Raw genomic sequence first — 17,783 nt, 5'->3', positions numbered from 1 at the left:
GAGAACAAACTAATGGTTGCCAGATGGAAGGAAGGTTGGAGGGTGGGGTGAAAAGGTTAAGGGATTAAAAGTATAAATTTGCAATTAGAAAATAGTCGCTGGTTTGTAAAGGACAGCATAGAGAATATAGTCAGTAATCTTGTAACAACTGTGTGGTGTCAGGCAGGCATTAACCTTATTAGAGGGAATCACTTCACAAAGTACGTAAATGTCTAACCACCATGCTGTACACCTGAATAACATTGAATGCCAACTGTAATTGAAAAAAAAATTTTTTTAAATAGATTCTCTACCTATAATACAGCTGCAAAATTTGGTGGTAAGACTGCATTAAAGAATCAAGAGTGTCCCTGGCTTTTTTTTTTTTTAATCATCACTCTCCTAAGCCTTTTATTAATCACACTAGAAGCCCAGAGCACAAAATTCGTGCATGGTGCAGGGGTGTCCCTCAGCCCAGCTTGCACCCTCTCCAATCTGGGACCCCTCGAAGGATGTCCAACTGCTTGTTTAGGCCTGATCCGACCAGGACATCCCTCTCACAATCCAGGATTGCTAGCTCCCAACTGTTCCCCTCCCTGCCTTCCTGATTGCCCCTAACCACTTCTGCCTGCCAGCCTGATCACCCCTTAACCACTCTGCTGCCAGCCTGGTTGATGCCTAACTGCTCCCCTGCCAGCCTGTTCACCCCTAATTGCCTTCCCCTGAAGGCCTGAGCATCCCTAACTGCCCTGTCCTGCAGGCCTTGTCATCCCTAACTGCCCTCCCCTGAAGGCCTGGTCCCCCTAAATTGCTCTCCCCTGTAGGCCTGATTGCCCCCAACTACCTCCCTGTAGGCCTAGTCCCTCTCAACTGCCCTCCCCTGCTGGCCATCTTCTGGTGGCCATCTTGTGTCCACATGGGGCAGGATCTTTGTCCACATGAGGGCAGCCATCTTGTGTGTTAAGAGGGACCAGACCTGTAAGGGAGGGTAGTTGGAGGCAATCAAGCCTGCAGGGGAGGGCAGTTAGAGGTGACCAGGCTGGCAGAGGAGGGAAGTTGGGGGTGACTGGGCCTGCAGATAAGGGCAGTTGGGCGGGACCCAGGTTTGCAGGGGAGAGAAGTTGGGGGGGTGGGGGGGGGGGGGACCAGGCCTGCAGGATTGATTTGTTGCATAAAAACCCTATAAGACCTCTGCAGTTGTACAGGGCTTCATAAGATTGGCACCAATATGGAAAGCAGTGTGTTCTCCTCAGATCCTAATGTTTGATAATGCAGAAAATTATGACATGATTCACCCAAATGAATCAGAAAGGCCTACCTATATTTTATTTTTTGTTTGTTTTCATTTATTGTCATTATTGAAAGTATTATGAATGTTCCCCTTTCTCCCCCTCCCCCCATTGACCCCTTCCATCCCACTCCTCCCCATCACCAGGCCTTCTGTTCATGGGTTATGCATATATGCATGTAGGTTACTTGGTTAATCTCTTCCTTCTACCCCTCCCCCTTCCCTCTGACATCTGTCAGTCTGTTCCATGCTTCCATGTCTCTGGATCTATTTTGTTCATCAGTTTATTTTGTTCATTAGATTCCACATACAAGTGAGATCATGTGACACTTGTCTTTCTCTAACTGGCTTATTTCACTTAGCATAATACTCACCAAGTCCCTCCATATAGGAATCTCTTTCACGATCCCCATGGAAAGAGTTCCAATTCAGGGTTCGAGTTCTGAAGAAGGGCCGCACACAAATGAAAAGACTTGAGACTTGAAGAAATTCATTTTGGCGATATGGGGGGCCAGGCAGTAGTCCAACTATAGTGGGAGAACTACTCCTGCTCTGGCCCTGCCATCCTCTTTTATTGAGGCTTTGGGGAAAACATCTTAGGCAACATAAACAGAAATTTACATGTAGCCCTTAGGCAGGAAATAACAGACACTTACATGGGACAAACAAGGTGGAGGCTGCTTCAGCTGACAATGTCTCAACTAAAGGGTGAGTGGTTAGAGCAATTAAGGTTGTTGACCAGCCTTTCTGGCTTCCTGTCAACATCTCTTTTTAGTGAAACTGATTTGCTTGCCAGCACCTCCAGCCTGCTTCAAAGGGTAAGAAATCCTTCCTTTCTGCTGCTATATAGTATTCCATATAGTATTCTATGTGTCAATGTACCACAGCTTTTTTATCCACTCATCTATTCATGGGCACTTGGGCTGTTTCCATGTCTTGGCCATTTGAACACATTTTGTAGAGCTGGCTGCTGCAGGAACCATTTCTCCCCATGTTTACAGGCTGGGGTATCTAAAGCACACCAAGCACAGTCACTGCTTCAGAGGGCTGGCTATCTATAATACTTCAACACAGTGTGAGAGGAAGACTCCGTGGCTCCAGGCAGAGTGGAGAGCTAGCTCTGGTGATCTTGAGGATGAAGTTGCAAAGTTGTGTGTAAAGGAGCTTCTGGATGTTGGGCTAAGATGAAGCCCTTCATTTGGAAACAGGACAAGGTTAGGACGTTCAGAGCTCAACGACTGTGTCTGTGAAGATGGATAGCTGAGCCCTTCTCAGGAGGGCTTGGGAAAGTGCTTGGATACTATGTTATCTCCTCAATTTATGATTCACAAACCTGACTACTTATTTATTTATTTATTTATTTATTTATTTATTTATTTATTTAAAAATATGTTTTGATTTATTTCAGAGAGGAAGGGAGAAGGAGGGGGGTGGAGAGAGAGAGAGAGAGAGAGAGAGAGAGAGAGAGAGAGAGAGAGAGAGAGAGAGAAAGCGCACAAGCGCCATCAATCCGTTGTTTTTTATATGCTCCCAACCACGGATCAAACCTGCAACCTATAGGTATGTGCCCTGACCAGGAAGGGAATTGGCAACTTTTCACTGATGGTCCAACCAATGGAGTCACCTATCCAGGGTGCCTCATCTTATTTAATAAGTTTCAGGGAGTGGCTTTCTCTTGAATCCTGAAAAATCTAAAATTTGGGGTTTTCTCTGTGTAAGCTTACTAAGTATTCCTAGAGGTTTTCTTGATTAACACTCAAAGCAGTATAAGTTTCTGAAGCCCCAACAATTCCCTCTAGTGAGTAAACACATGGCAGCCTCTCTCCCTCATCTGCATCCGGGGTTTCTAATGAAGCCTTGGAGACCCGCTCTAGAGTCTTTGCATTCTACCTCTTTGTACCCGGAGGGATTTTCAAAGGCGTGTTCCCAGGAGGCTGGAGGCAAAGGGGTTTTCTCCTCTTGAGGAAAATAAACACCCACAGCTCCTGAAATCTGGAGTTTAAGAGACGGCATTTTTCCTGGGCCGCTTCCCCAGCCAAAGGAGCCAATGCCCGGCCTCCAGGAGCTCAGCAGTAATTTGAAGTTCTCTGATGCCAGAGAAAGCTGACTTTCCCTTGCTTTCTTGGTTTGGCTTCCACAACAAAGTGTTTCCCTGGGCTTCCTCTGAATAGAGTCAGCCTCTTCCATTCCTTTTAAAGAGCACTCTCTGGAGAGTGGCTCCTTCCTATGGCCAAGGTCAGGAGCAGTGAGTGAGTTGCTGTTGGCAGAACTAAATGCAAATGGAATGCCATGTATATTTTTCAAAATCTTATTCTTTTTTTTCTATGCTTTTCATCATTTGTTTGGTTGTATTGATTCCCATGTCCATTGATATTCTATTTCTTTATGCTCATCTTGCTGTGGCAATGGATTCAAGGACATGAAATTTAGCATGATAATGATCTCCAAATATTTTAAATACTATCCAGCTGGAAAGGAAGCAGAAGGTACGCTGCTGTGGGGAGGTGGAAAGTTGTAGGCAGACAGATATTAAATCAATATAATGTAACATTTTCTAAGAATTAAGGTCATTCAAAAATAGAATTAATGACACTATATCTATACGGATCTATAAATGGAATACTATGCACCATAGAAAATAAAATGTGAGGTGGATTTATAGTACTGTTATGGAAACAACATTTAAGAAATAATGTTATAATGTAAGAAATAATAAAACAATGTTATTATATAAGAAATAATACTTAAGTGAAAAAAACTATGAATTGGCGTGTCCCATAAAATTTTATTTGTATAAAATTGAAATTATATGGAAATATGCATAATTGTACATACAAAATTTCTAGGCAGAAATAAATAAATTTAAAAAACACACATGAATTATGTTTCCTTCTGGATTAGAGAATGCAAATTACAGAAGGAGAAAACTAACTTTCCCATTTGTATTTTACTTTACAGATGTCTTTTTCCTCCCTTAAGCACTTTTACAACAAAAAGCCTAGTTTTATATTTTTAAGTAAACTTAGTATCTTAAAAATAAAAGAGGGGGTACTAACTTGTAAGATAATAAATTTCCAATCATTGGAAGCACTGAAGCAGAATTTGGTGAACTATCTGTGAGCAATGCTGGGCTTTTAAAGTTACAGCCTAACTGTAAGTTCCTATGATTCAGTTCTAATGAAAGAACTTAAAGCTACAAAGAATATGAGTTTTTCCAGCTTGCTTCCAACTGGAAAGATGTGAATAATGAAATGGATAAGATTAACCCCTTGCTCAGGATAGCTTGTCAGGTCTCAGCAGAAAATATTTCTCTAGAAGGCAGTAATTTTCCATGTTTTAAACTGTGGGGAGATGTTTTAGGCTAAAGACCCAGAATATAAAGAAACAGAAAATGCGTTTCCCAGTGACATGGTTTCCCAGGTGGAGGCTGCTATGGTCTCAGGGACCATGATCACCTTGCAGTCTGAGTGCTCTCACCCATCAGGACCTCCCCATTGGAGGAGCCATTGTCTTCCTGAGGGGCGATGAGAGGGATCGTAACTGCAGTAATGCACAGCACATGCAGTCTGTTCTCCTCCATAGCCTGACTGAGGTTTTCTGTTCCTTTTAGTGTAGGTAGGGTTGATTTTCCTTTTCCATAGATCTGGGTTTTGTTCCAGTAATATTTTACCTATTTATCTAGATAATCCTAAAAATTTTCCAGTTTTCCTAATGATTTCCAATTTTTCCAATTTATCCCTCAATGTAATCTCATTTCTAGAGTAAGGCAAAAGTATTAATACTTGTTAATAGTCACCAAAGTAGCCTTCTATTTTTATCTGTTCACACTGGCGTTAGAATTAAAAGATTGAATCTATGATTTTTAAAATTTTAGACAAGTCCTAATCCTAGGTGTCTTAGATTTTCCATCTGCAAGATTAAGATAATAATTACCTAACACATGGGATTGCTATGCTATTAAATAATATATGTAAAAATGCTTTACAAACTAAAAACTGCAATAAGGGACTATTATTTTTGCTGTGGTTATCGTTATTCATTTTTTAATATGAGAACTTTGTGATCCCCAAATACCCCTCAAATAGAAAATAGGGGATATGTGCAACCTATTTATAATGTTGAAGAAATTAGAAAAGAGAGTTCAGAGTAGAATAGTGAGTCAGACTACCTATAAAAACTCATATGCAAGCACAAGCCACAAAACACAGAGAAATAACACATATTTTATGAGAATTAGTTACAGAGCATCACTAGCAATTGGAAAGGGCTTGGACTGATAGGTGTGAGAAGCCTTTCTCTGCAAGAGGAGACTGGAGTAAAGTATTGACTAAAGAGAAAAAATGCCTCATTAAAAACCAATACAAGAGCTTAAGAAACACACACACACACACACACACACACACACACACCCTCCTGGATACAGACAACAGGATGGTAAATCACCAGAGTGAAAGAGGGTTGGAAGGAGGTAAAGAGGGTAAAGGGGAGATGAAATGAAGAGGAAAGGAGACTTCACTTGGGTGGTAAATACACAATACAATATACATATGATATTCTGTAGGATTGTACACCAGAAATCTATATAATTTTATTCACCAATGTTGTGCCAATAAAAACTTTTTTTTCAAAATGGGGAGGGCAGTCAGGTTTGAGGCTATTGAATGATTTGTGAAAATGATTTATGAAAGACACAGACAAGTGGAACAGGGAGAAAGCAAACACTTCTCTGTTACTTAGCAGTTAAGAAGGGGAGATGTTTAAGATCAAACTTGTGCTTTAAACAAAGTAGAATAGATTGGCAAATTTGTTTTAGGTAAACAAAGCTATGCAACTGGAATCCAGGAGAAAATGCTTTGAAAACTTGACTAGGCATTTTCTATTTCTTTAGCCTTAGTTTCTCCCTAACACCTGTGTTCTCACTAATCAGGAAATCTGTTCTAAACTTGCCCAGTTATCCTTCCTTCTACCTTATTACAACTATGTGCACTTTTCTATATTGTTATACATGCATCTGCATAAATTAAATTACTTACTGGTTGTGTTTTTCTGTCTTTACCTATTAGTGAGCAGTAGACTTCATTTACCTGGCATCCATCCAGAAACAGGTTCTTACTATCTACTTCTAGAATTCTCCTGCTCAAAACATCAGGCGCCGATGTGTTCTGACTGATTGGACTAAGTCTGCAGCTTTCAGAGGTGGAATTTATCAATGAAGAGAGAGAACTACACAGTGGTGAGTGAATTTTTTTTCCAGGGTTTTTCCAGCTTTCACGAACACAAGCTTACTCTATTTGCAATATTTCTCACCTTGTATGTTTTAACCATGGCTGGCAATGTCATCATTGTGACAATTATCAGTATTGATCGTCATCTTCACACCCCCATGTACTTCTTTCTTAGTATGCTTTCAACCTCAGAAACAATATACACATTAGTCACTGTACCACCAATGCTCTCTGGCCTCATAAGACTAAGCCAGTCCATCTCCTTGGCTGGCTGTGCCACCCAGATGTTCTTTTTTATCACTTTGGCCATCAACAACTGCTTTCTACTCACAGCAATGGGGTATGACCGCTATGTCGCCATCTGCAAACCTTTGAGGTATACAGTCATCATGAACAAGAAGGTGTGCGCCCACCTGGTTTGGGGGGCCTGCAGCATTGGCCTGCTGGTGGCCATAATTCAGATTTCCTCTGTGTTCAGTCAGCCCTTTTGTGGTAAAGAGGTGGCCCATTATTTCTGTGACATCCGCCCAGTTGTGAAACTCTCCTGTGCTGACACCAATGTTCATGACATAATTACTTTTATCATCAGCTCACTTGTCATTATGGTACCCATGGGTTTGGTCTTCATCTCCTACTTCCTTATCATCTCCACCATCCTCAAGATTGCCTCAAGTGAGGGTCAAAAGAAGGCTTTTGCAACTTGTGCCTCCCACCTCATTGTGGTCATTGTACACTATGGCTGCGCCTCCATTGCCTACCTCAAGCCTGAGTCTGAGAACACCATGGGTCAGGATCAGCTGATCTCAGTGGCCTACACCATCTTTACTCCTCTCCTGAACCCTGTGGTCTACACTCTGAGAAACAAGGAGGTCAGGAATGCCCTTCACCGTGCTCTCAGCAGAAAACCTCCTGCCTAGGATCATAGGTAGTTTGGCATTAACCTATCATACTCTGGGTATTTTTGCAATCTGAGAAAAAAAGGTCTTATGTTAATTTTTATATGTATTTGTCCAGTTTTCCCATAATCATTTGTTGAAAAGGCTGTGTTTACCCAATTGTATAATATATTCTTGCACCCTTTGTCAGAGATGAATTGATCAGATAGGTTTGTGGTATCTTTTCTTCTGAGCTCTCTACTCTGTTCCATTGATCAATGTGTTAGTTTTCATGCCAGTGCCATGATGTTTTGTTTACTATGGCTTTGTAGTGTAATTTGAGATCAGGTAACATAATACCTCAAATTTTGTTCTTCTTTCTTAATATTGCTGTGCTATTCAGGGTCTTTTGTGTTTCCATGTAAGTTTTAAGATCATTTTTTGTAGTTCTATGAAAAATTCCAAAGGTGTTTGTATTGAATCTACAGATTGCTTTGGGTAATAAGGATATTTTAACCATGTTAATTCTGTTTATCTGTGGGCATTGTATATACTTCCATTTATTTGTATATTCAGTTTCTTCCTTCAATGTCTTCTAATATTTTGAATGCAGGTCTGTTACTTTCTTGGTTAGATGTATTTCTAGGTATTTTTTGTGTAACTGGAAAAGTGATTGTTTTATTCATTTCTCTTTCTTATTGTTATTGGTGTTAAAAATGCAACCAGCCTTAGCCAGTTTGGCTCAGTGAAGAGAGTGTCAGCCCACAGACTGAAGGGTCCTGATTTTGATTCCAGTCAAGGGCACACACCTCGGAAGTAGGCTTGATCCCCAGTCCGCGTTGAAGTATGTGAGGGAGGCAACCAATTAAACAAACAGAAACTTTATCTGTTTCTCCCTCTCCCTTTCATTCTTTATAGAAACCAATAGAAAGATATTCTTGGGTAAAGATTAAGAAAAAATTCAACTAATTTCTGAAGATTAATTTTCTGCTAGACTACTTTTTTATACCATTACAAGAATAATCTCAAAATGGATTAAAGATTTAAATATATGACCCTAAACCATAAAACCCTTAGAAGAAAACAATAAACTTTCTGACAAAGCTGTCAGTAACTTTTTTTTTTTAATGTTTCCTCAGGCAAGGGAAACAAAAGTAAAATAAACACATTAGACTGCATCAAGCTAAAAAGTTTTGCACAACAAAGGAAACCATCAACAAAATTAAAAGGCAGCCTACTGAATGGAAGAAAGTATTTGCCAGTAATGAAATTAATATTCAATTTGTAAAAAGAACTCATATGATATAACAGAAATAAATAAATGAATTAATAAATGAATTAATAATCAATCCAATTTAAAAATGGGTAGAGGAACTGAATAGACATAAAGATGGTCAATAAACATGAAAAGTTGCTCAATATCAATGATCATCAGAGAAATGTACATTAAAACCACAATAAAAATCACTGCACACCTATCAGAATAGTTGGAATTCCCTCTCATAATCTGGGACTGCTGGCTCCTAACCATTCGCCTACCTACCTACCTGATTGCCCCTAACCCAGTGATTCTCAACCTTCCTAATGCCGTGACCCTTTAATACAGTTCCTCATGTAGTGGTGAACCCCAACCATAAAATTATTTTTGTTGCTACTTCATAACTAATTTTGCTACTGTTATGAATTGTAATGTAAATATTTGATATGCAGGATGTCTTGGGCAACCCATGTGAAAGGGTCATTCGACCCCCAAAGGTGTTGCAACCCACAGGTTGAGAACCGCTGCCCTAACCACTCTACATGTCAGCCTGAAAGCCCTCTAACTACTTACCTGCTGGCCTGATTGACGCTTAACTTCTCCCCTGCTGGCATGATCACCTCCAACTGCCCTCCCTTTCAGAACTGAGGGGACTTGGGGATTCTGGATGGATGAGGCAGGGCTGAGTAGAATGGGCACCATTATCTTGTGGCTGTGGGCACCACCATCTTTTGTGAGGGTGTGATGGTCAATTAGCATATTCCCTCTTTATTAGATAAGATAGGTTTCCAATTTTGTTGAAGCTCATATTAGAGCTATTTCCTTGGTGAGTCTTGTATGTTTACATGTTCGTAAGTAACTTGTTACATCCAGCAACTGAATTCCTCTGCAGTTATATATGCTTTGTACCGAGTGATGCATATGCTCTTCTGTACTCACAGTGTAGAGAGATCTAAAAATATTTTTGAAATTAAATTAATTATTTCCACCTCTCAACCAGCTCTGGCTTTCTCAGATTTGAAAATCAGCCCATGACTTTCGGTCTTTCCTGTGTGGAACCTGAGCTGGTACCTTTGTCTTGTCTTGACCCTCATCATTTCTACATAAGTGGACTCATTTTCTGTGAACAGTTGGGTACCTAGGTTAAACTCGCCGTTTAAACATTTGTCTAAGCAAGTCTGAGGATCTCCCAATGCGTCTTGTTTTTGCTTTCTAAAACGGAAAGTTGTTCTGATATGTGAAAAATGTTTAAGGCTTTAGGATTATTTGGCCTTGAGTAAAGTGAGGCAGAACTTGCCAAATGACTGCTGGTACATAAAGCGCTGATGTTTAAAAAATAATACTAATAATATTCTGTACCTGCCACTCATCATCCTTCTCCTGCTTAAAGACAGTCCAAAACTGCATTGAAAGTGCATGTCAAATCCAGGACTTGGGAATCCCTGATAGCAGAAGGGCCAATAAGAGAAATATTCATGTTTAGGGGGCATTGCCTTAAAAAAAAAGATTTGCCTCCTCAGAACAGCTATCTCTAAGAGAGCAACCTGAGAGTGAGTGTGAAGAGGACCTTTTGGGAAGCTTTCTGCTGCCTTTATGTTCTCTGGGAACCCTTCTGCATCTTTTCTCGGTAGGTTCAAGGGAAACACTCTTACAACGCTACTTCTGATAAAGCCCCATTTGAGATTCTGGCTTTGGGAGTCCTGCCGACTATAGTAACCTAATCCTGAAAGCCTCTGCCCACTGTGATGCTATTTTTATAGATTGTTGATTTGTTGCATACAGAACCCTATAAGACCTCCTGCCGTTGTACAGGGCTGTGTGTTCCCCTCAGATCCTACAGTTGGGTAATGCAGAAAATTATGACATGATTCACCCAAAGTAATGTTTGCACAATACGGAATGAGTCGAAAGGCCTACCTATGTCTTGTTTTTTGTTTCTTTCCATTTATTGTCATTATTGAAAGTATTACTGATGTTCCCCTCCCCACCCACCCCCATTGACCCCTTCCATCCCACTCCTTCCCATCCCCAGGCCTTCTGTTCATGGGTTATGCATATATGCATGTAGGTTACTTGGTTAATCTCTTCCTTCTACCCCTCCCCCTTCCCTCTGACATCTGTCAGTCTGTTCCATGCTTCCATGTCTCTGGATCTATTTTGTTCACCAGTTTATGTTATTCATTAGATTCCACATACAAGTGGGATCAGGTGATACTTGTCTTTCTCTAACTGGTATACTTCACTTAGCATAATACTCACTGAGTCACTCCATGCTGCCTCAAGGTATAAGAAATCCTTCTTTTTCGTTGCTATATAGTATTCCATATAGTATTCTATGTGTCAATGTACCACAGTTTTTTTATCCACTCATCTATTCATGGGCACTTGGGCTGTTTCTATGTCTTGGCCATTTGAGCACATTTTGTAGAGCTGGCTGCTGCAGGAACCATTTCTCCAGCACACCAAGCACAGTCACTGCTTCAGAGGGCTGGCTATCTATTTCAAAATAGCGTGAGATGAAGACCCCATGGCTCAAGGCAGAGTGGAGAGCTAGCTCTGGTGATCATGAGGATGAAGTTGTAAAGTTGTGTGTAAAGGAGCTTCTGGATGTTGGGCTAAGATGAAGCCCTTCATTTGGAAACAGGACATGGTTAGGACATTAAGAGCTCAACGACTGTGTCTGTGAAGATGGATAGCTGAGTCCTTCTCAGGAGGGCTTGGGAAAGTGTTTGGATACTATGTTATCACCTCAATTTATGTTTTACAAACCTGACTATTTTTGTTGATTTTAGAGAAGAAGGGAGAGGGAAAGAGAGAGAGAGAGAGAGAGAGAGAGAGAGAGAGAGAGAGAGAGATAGATCAATGATGAGAAAGAATCACTGATCGGCTGCCTCCTGCACACACCACACAGGATATTGAGCCCATAACCCAGGCGTGTGCCCTGATCAAGTTCTAACCATGACCTCCTGGTTCAGAGGTCTGCTCTCAACCACTGAGCTACACCAGCCAGGCTTGACTGTTATAAACATGATATCCAGGTTATTTGTTTCTTTGTCTCCAATAACAACTTTGTAAGTTGCTGTGTCCGTTCTTCTATTTTTATTTATTACACATTAGAAGACTTTAATGTTCAAGAACATAGGGGTCATGTATATTTCCCCCTCATAGCTGACTCTCCATCATCTATCACTGTGATTAATTTATAGTAACAGCCCTAAAACTACTTATGGAATGAAGTAACCTGGGTTTTTTTTTTTTCAAGTTGCTTAGAGTTAATAAAGTTGTGTGAGTTAAGTCTCCCAGTTGCAAACAACCAAAGCCACTGTAGGTAATTGTAGTAATCTATATCCATTTAACTATGCTGCATGATAAACCACCTCAAAATTCAGTTTTTAAAACAGTAAACACCGATTTAGTTCATGAATCTTTGGGTTGCTTTGGGCTTAGTGATTATTCTGATTTCAGAGGTTGATTATCAGCAAGTCAGTTAGCTCTTGGACAATAACATATCGGGTCTAGTAATAATGAATGTCGTTTTTAAACATTAGTTTAAAATCTTGCTTGGCGTTGACTTGTATTGACATAACCTTCAAACACGTGGTATCTACAGAACGTGTGAAGTGCAATTAACAAGTTTTGCTTGAAAAAGTTTGTGTTTTGTTTGGTTTTTGTTGCAAAACTAGGGCTAAGAAGATGGCGGATGAAGAGCACATTCGGCACTGCATGCTTTACGAGTTCCAATTAGGAAGAAAAGCAAGTGAGGCTGCAAAAAACATCTGTAGTGCTCTTGGTCAAGATGCAGTTAGCGCCAGAAAATGCCAGCATTGGTTTGAGAAATTTCGCGAGGGAAATTTTTCGTTAGATGACAAGAGTGGTCGAGGCCGTGTGTCCAATTTTGATCAAGAAGCTCTTCAAGCTCTTTTGGTGCAAAATCCTCAAATTACCCAACAAGAGCTTGTGACAACTTTAAATTGTTCACAAAAAACAATTTCCAATCAATTGCGTGCACTTGGCAAAGTCCAAAAGTTTGGAAAATAGGTTCCTCATGAGTTGACCTACAACAACCGTAATCAAAGAGTCACAATTTGCAGTTCGCTCCTCTCTCGTCAAAACTGTTTGCCGTTTTTAGAGCAAATTGTTACCGGAGATGAACAATGGGTGCTGTATGTTAATTTGAAAAGGCAGCCTCAATGGTTGGACAAAAATGAGGCTCCACAGCCCACTCCAAAACCTGACTTGCATGCGAAAAAAGTGATGTTGTGTGTTTGGTGGAATTTTAAAGGAATTCTTCATTATGAACTTTTACCATCTAACCAAACCATTACAAGTGCAGTGTATAGTGCCCAATTGGAAAGGTTAGCCCAAGCTTTAAGAGAAAAAGAACCCGCGCTGATTAATCAGAAGGGCGTAATTCTTCACCACGATAACGCACGACTGCATACTGCAAGAATCACTGCTGAAAAACTGCGCCAGTTGGAATGGGAAGTTCTCCCTCAACCTGCATATTCTCCTGATATTGCCCCTTCTGATTACCATTTGTTTCATTCTTTGCAAAACTTTCTTCTTGGAAAAAAATTTAATAATGAAGAATGCCTCAAAAATGCATTGACCGAATTTTTTGCATCAAAATCACAAGAATTTTACAACAGAGGGATTAAAATGCTTCCTGAGAGTTGGGCACAAGTAGTAGAAAACAACAGCAGCTATATTGTTGATTAAATTTTGTTGTATTGTTTAAATAAATTCGATTTAAAAAAAGTATTAGAAAACGACATTAATTATTACTAGACCTAATAATATGAGTCAAAAATAGTGTGATGGGAATTAAAGCATTTTAAGATCCTTGTCTTGCTTGTATAATTTTAAATTGGCCTAAATCAATTATGATTTTTCATTTTTAATTTTAAAACTATAACAACATAACATCAAAAATTTCCCAAGACATACTTTTTAAATCATTTTCACAGTACATTTTGTATAATACTAAATAAATAAGTTATTTTCCATAAAATATCTTACTTTATATTGGTATATTATAGCTCCAGGTAAGTTAATTTTAATAAAGTCCTTAATAATATCCAAAACACATACTTTAAGAAGACAAATTTGACATATCCACATTTAGTAAGTGCTCCACATTATTGAATTAAAATAACTATGACAGAATACAATTTATGGGCATATTCAAATGGCATTTTAAAAACCACATTTCACTTAGGGATAAATATATATTCGTTAAAATAAAGATTGAAATGCAACTGTTTTGTTATATCAGAAATATACAAAAATATCTAATGATTTGAATTGTGTTTCTGATATTGAGAACCTAAAAAATAACCGCATACACACACATGCACAACTGTTTTGTAAATAATATCCATGCTTAGTTTCCGAGTAATTATTTTTCAGAGTCTAATTAAGTGCTAAAGATATCTTGATGTGCTACAGAATATTTATTAGATTGGGATCTCTTGGATAACCAATATGAATAAAATTCAGAAATCGAGAATATGTAAATTTAAAATAATATCCTATGTTTATAAATACAGACATATGTATTCATGTATAAACATGTAAAAGAATAATACACATGTACACAATAGACTGTTGACCTCTGAGGAAGGAGAACGTAAGAAAAGGGAAAAGATGGATGTGAGTTTCTGATTGTCTTCATAAATGTTATTATTTTAAAAACAGAGATAGGAAACAGTTATGACAAATTGACGTGGCAAATGCATGGTAATAGATATGTAATTTATAACTTTTCTCTACTGGTGTATAAATTTAAAATTTTCACACTCATTATTTTTAAATGCAATCTCCAGGTGAATTCTGAGTGATCATTTTTTGTTCCTCATTAACGTGTTATATTTCAATATGAATGTTCATTATGATCCATAACTGTAACTAATGACTTATAATTATAAATGAGGCAAATGTATGACTAAGGGGAAAGAAACATAAAATGGTACATCAGTAAAAACCACCAACTTGGTTTGCAGCGATAAGCTCTTGGAGTGGTTGAGTCAAAAGAGGACACTTCTGCCGAAACCGGTTTGGCTCAATGGGATAGAGCGTCGACTTGGGGACTGATGGGGTCCCTGGTTCGATTCCAGTCAAGGGCATGTGCCTTGGTTGCGGGCATATCAACGGTAGGGGTTATGCAAGAGGCAGCTGATCGATGACTCTCTCTCATCGATGTTTCTAACTATTTCTCTCCCTTCCTCTGTACAAAATCAATAAAATATATTAAAAAAAAAAAAAAAAGAGGGCACTTCTGACTCTTACTGAATATCAGACCTGCTCAATTGATTTCCACTATGAGTTCTTTTTTAAAGGAACATGGTCAAGAAATAGAGGGCTTCCCCTCTCCTCCCCCAGCTTCCATTTCAGAACGGACAGCTGACCTGCATAGTACATGATTTCAGTTTTCTGATAAGATACCAGTCCTTCATGTTTTGACATTTCCCCAAGACCTGGAAACACAGATAGTAAATGTCAAAGAGCCTGTACCCTCAAGAAGACGTGGAGCCTGCCTCCTGGTCTAACATGTCCAAGCTTTCTCAGGTAAAAGTAGGAAATTGGAAGTTACGAGAGATGGGGCAACCACAACAGGTGAAAGGAGAGATCAAGCAGTAAAAAGCTTTCTTTATATTTACATATTTTTATCATCTACATTTAACTCCTATTAGCTACCAAAAAAAAGACTTTTCCTTCAAAGAAGAGGGTAAGAAGTCAGGTGGTGAGTTTCTCCCCTTTGCTGGAACCTCTCCAGTACTTGAGAATATTTTCAGTTCCCAGTATTCACATAGGAGAGAGGCATGAGGTCAGGTAGGCACTGAGTCCAGTTGGGTGACATACTGCAACCGATAGAAACGGGGAGAGACAGGGTGTCTGTTAAAGGAGGAGAGAGTTGGGGTAAAGAAAGGAAGGGGTGGTAGAAAAATTTGAGAAATGATTTTTCAAGCACCAGGGATTCCTAGGGCCAGAGAAAGGAGAGCCGGCTTGGTTACTATATAGATGGGAACACTGTTACCTCTAGTGTAAGAGAAAGAGAAATGGTTTGGGGCCTTATTGGTTCATGAGCTGCCCCCTATACACAGAAGGCAAGGAGACACCAAAGAGAGAGGCAGACCACTCCAGATTGGTGGTGGGCGGCAGGCAGATTTAATAAACAACTTACATGTGAGGCTTGCCTTGGGTGGGTCTCTGTGCCACCCATCAGAATTTTAAAAGTTTAGAGGTTTTAACTGGGTTCAGTCATCTATACTGGCCAGATGGTCTCAACAACCCCTTATCCTCTCCTGGCTATGTCCCTGGAACAACTCCCATTGTGTGAATGGTAAGCAGAGTACACATTCCAAGGACAAGAGAGGAAAGGAGGAGTTTCTGATTGCCCGGGTTTAGCTCATGACTTCCCTCAGCTACCTCCTTCAATACTCCTCCCCTTATGACTGGCTCATACAATCTTCCATGCCTCCCTCTTCCACAATAGCCTTGGCTGTCAGCAAGAGGTTTCACTAGAATGAAGGTGGCTGATTAGGCTGCTCTCTGGCTACACTAGCAGCAAACGCCATAGGAATATTACAGCGGCATGCAAGAGAAAATAGATTAGGACAATGATTCCCAAGTAACTTTTTTCCCCTATCAAAACCCCCACGATCTGACCACTGATTTAAGTCCACTAGGCCAGAAGTTGGGATCACTCAGGGTGTTTACTTGTGTCCTCATGGGATTTAATAAACGTGATGATATACTAGCAGACTCATCAAGCATGAGCACACAGCACTCTGTTTGAGCAATGGCATAACTTTCTCCTTGTGAGGCAGTAAAAATGTCCATTTTCTCATTAGAGACATTTCAGAGTTTAGTAAGGACTGGCTTTGCTGGCTGTCATTTAAGGCTTGCTGGGAGAACTTAGTAAGCGCTTCTATGTGTGCTATAAAGTCTCCCAGAACATTGGAGGGGACACATGATCATACCAATGGAAAGGAGAATGTGATCCACCTCTGGTGAGATGAGGGAGGTTGGCAGCTTTAGGAACTTGAGCTGGTTGTATGTGTCATACAGGTTGGCCAGGGAAGACAGCTTGCCAGACCAGAGCCTCCACATTCTCTCCTCTTTCAATGCTATATGTTCTATTACAAGTATAGTATGTTTCAAAAAGTCTAGTTTAGCCCTAACTGGTTTGGCTCAGTGGATAGAGCATCGGCCTGTGGACTCAAGGTTCAATTCTGGTCAAGAGCATGTACCTTGGTTGCGGGCACATCCCCTGTAGGGGGTGTGCAGTAGGCAGCTGATCAATGTTTCTCATTAATGTTTCTAACTCTCTATCTCTCTCCCTTATTCTAGGTAAAAAATCAAGACACACACACACACACACACACACACACACACACACACACACACATATATATATATATATATATATATATATATATATATATATATATGTCTAGTTTATGTCCGAACAAAGGAAGCTCAGTAGAGATTGAGTAGTTTTCCAGGGCTGTAAAGCAACTCATCCATCCTAGTGAGACATCTCACTGAAAATTCCAGTAGATAACTCCTCTTTCAAGCATGGTGGGGCTTGGTGTTCTCATTAGTATAGCATATTGGTCTATAGTGAGAGTCAAAGCAATGACTGTCTCCCAAGACCTCCATATAATTTGGTACTGGGTCACATACATACCCACAGTCTAGAATGTGGGACAACACGCTCTACTGGTTGTCCATGAAGAGGTATTAAAGCCTGGGACTGTATTTTAGTCTACCCAGCCAAGGTGGTTTTATCTGTTAGTAATTTCATATGCTGCTTTAAAATTCCATTCTGTTTCCACCCACCCGAATGAATGCCAAAGTATGCACCCAATCTGCTGTATCTATTGAAGAGTCAGTTGCTAGGGAATCAACTTCCTGACCCCACAAGAGCTTATTCATGGTCATCCACTTCTTGGCTTTCCATTGTCCAAGCCATAGGATTAATTCCTTTAGAACAGCCCAATTGTCAATGGAAGTTGACTTTGTCCACCTGGTAGAACTTCTCCTGAGGAAGAGCTGATTCGAGAAGTCAAAACATGACAGGTCCTAAAACATAATCAGGGTCAATGGGTCTCAATAAAACCAACCAATCTAGAGTAAAATCCTCACCAAAATCA

At 39.9% G+C, this 17,783-nt stretch overlaps 1 protein-coding gene across 1 annotated transcript; it reads left to right on the top strand.

The window, feature by feature from the left end:
* The first annotated feature begins 6,476 nt into the window (after positions 1-6,476).
* On the top strand, positions 6,477-7,409 carry LOC118721589 (olfactory receptor 10J1-like). Its single transcript, XM_036442728.1, has one exon. It carries the CDS (start codon positions 6,477-6,479, stop codon positions 7,407-7,409), a length of 933 nt encoding a protein of 310 aa, XP_036298621.1.
* The last annotated feature ends 10,374 nt before the right edge of the window (positions 7,410-17,783 follow it).

This window comes from Pipistrellus kuhlii, unplaced genomic scaffold (assembly GCF_014108245.1).
Source record: "Pipistrellus kuhlii isolate mPipKuh1 unplaced genomic scaffold, mPipKuh1.p scaffold_m20_p_18, whole genome shotgun sequence".
Taxonomy (NCBI): Eukaryota; Metazoa; Chordata; class Mammalia; order Chiroptera; family Vespertilionidae; genus Pipistrellus; species Pipistrellus kuhlii.
This window is presented reverse-complemented; position numbering and strand designations above follow the sequence as displayed.

Coding starts and splice junctions, on each gene's coding strand:
- LOC118721589 (XM_036442728.1), top strand. CDS start 6,477: ATGAAGAGAGAGAACTACACAGTGGTGAGTGAATTTTTTTTCCAGGGT.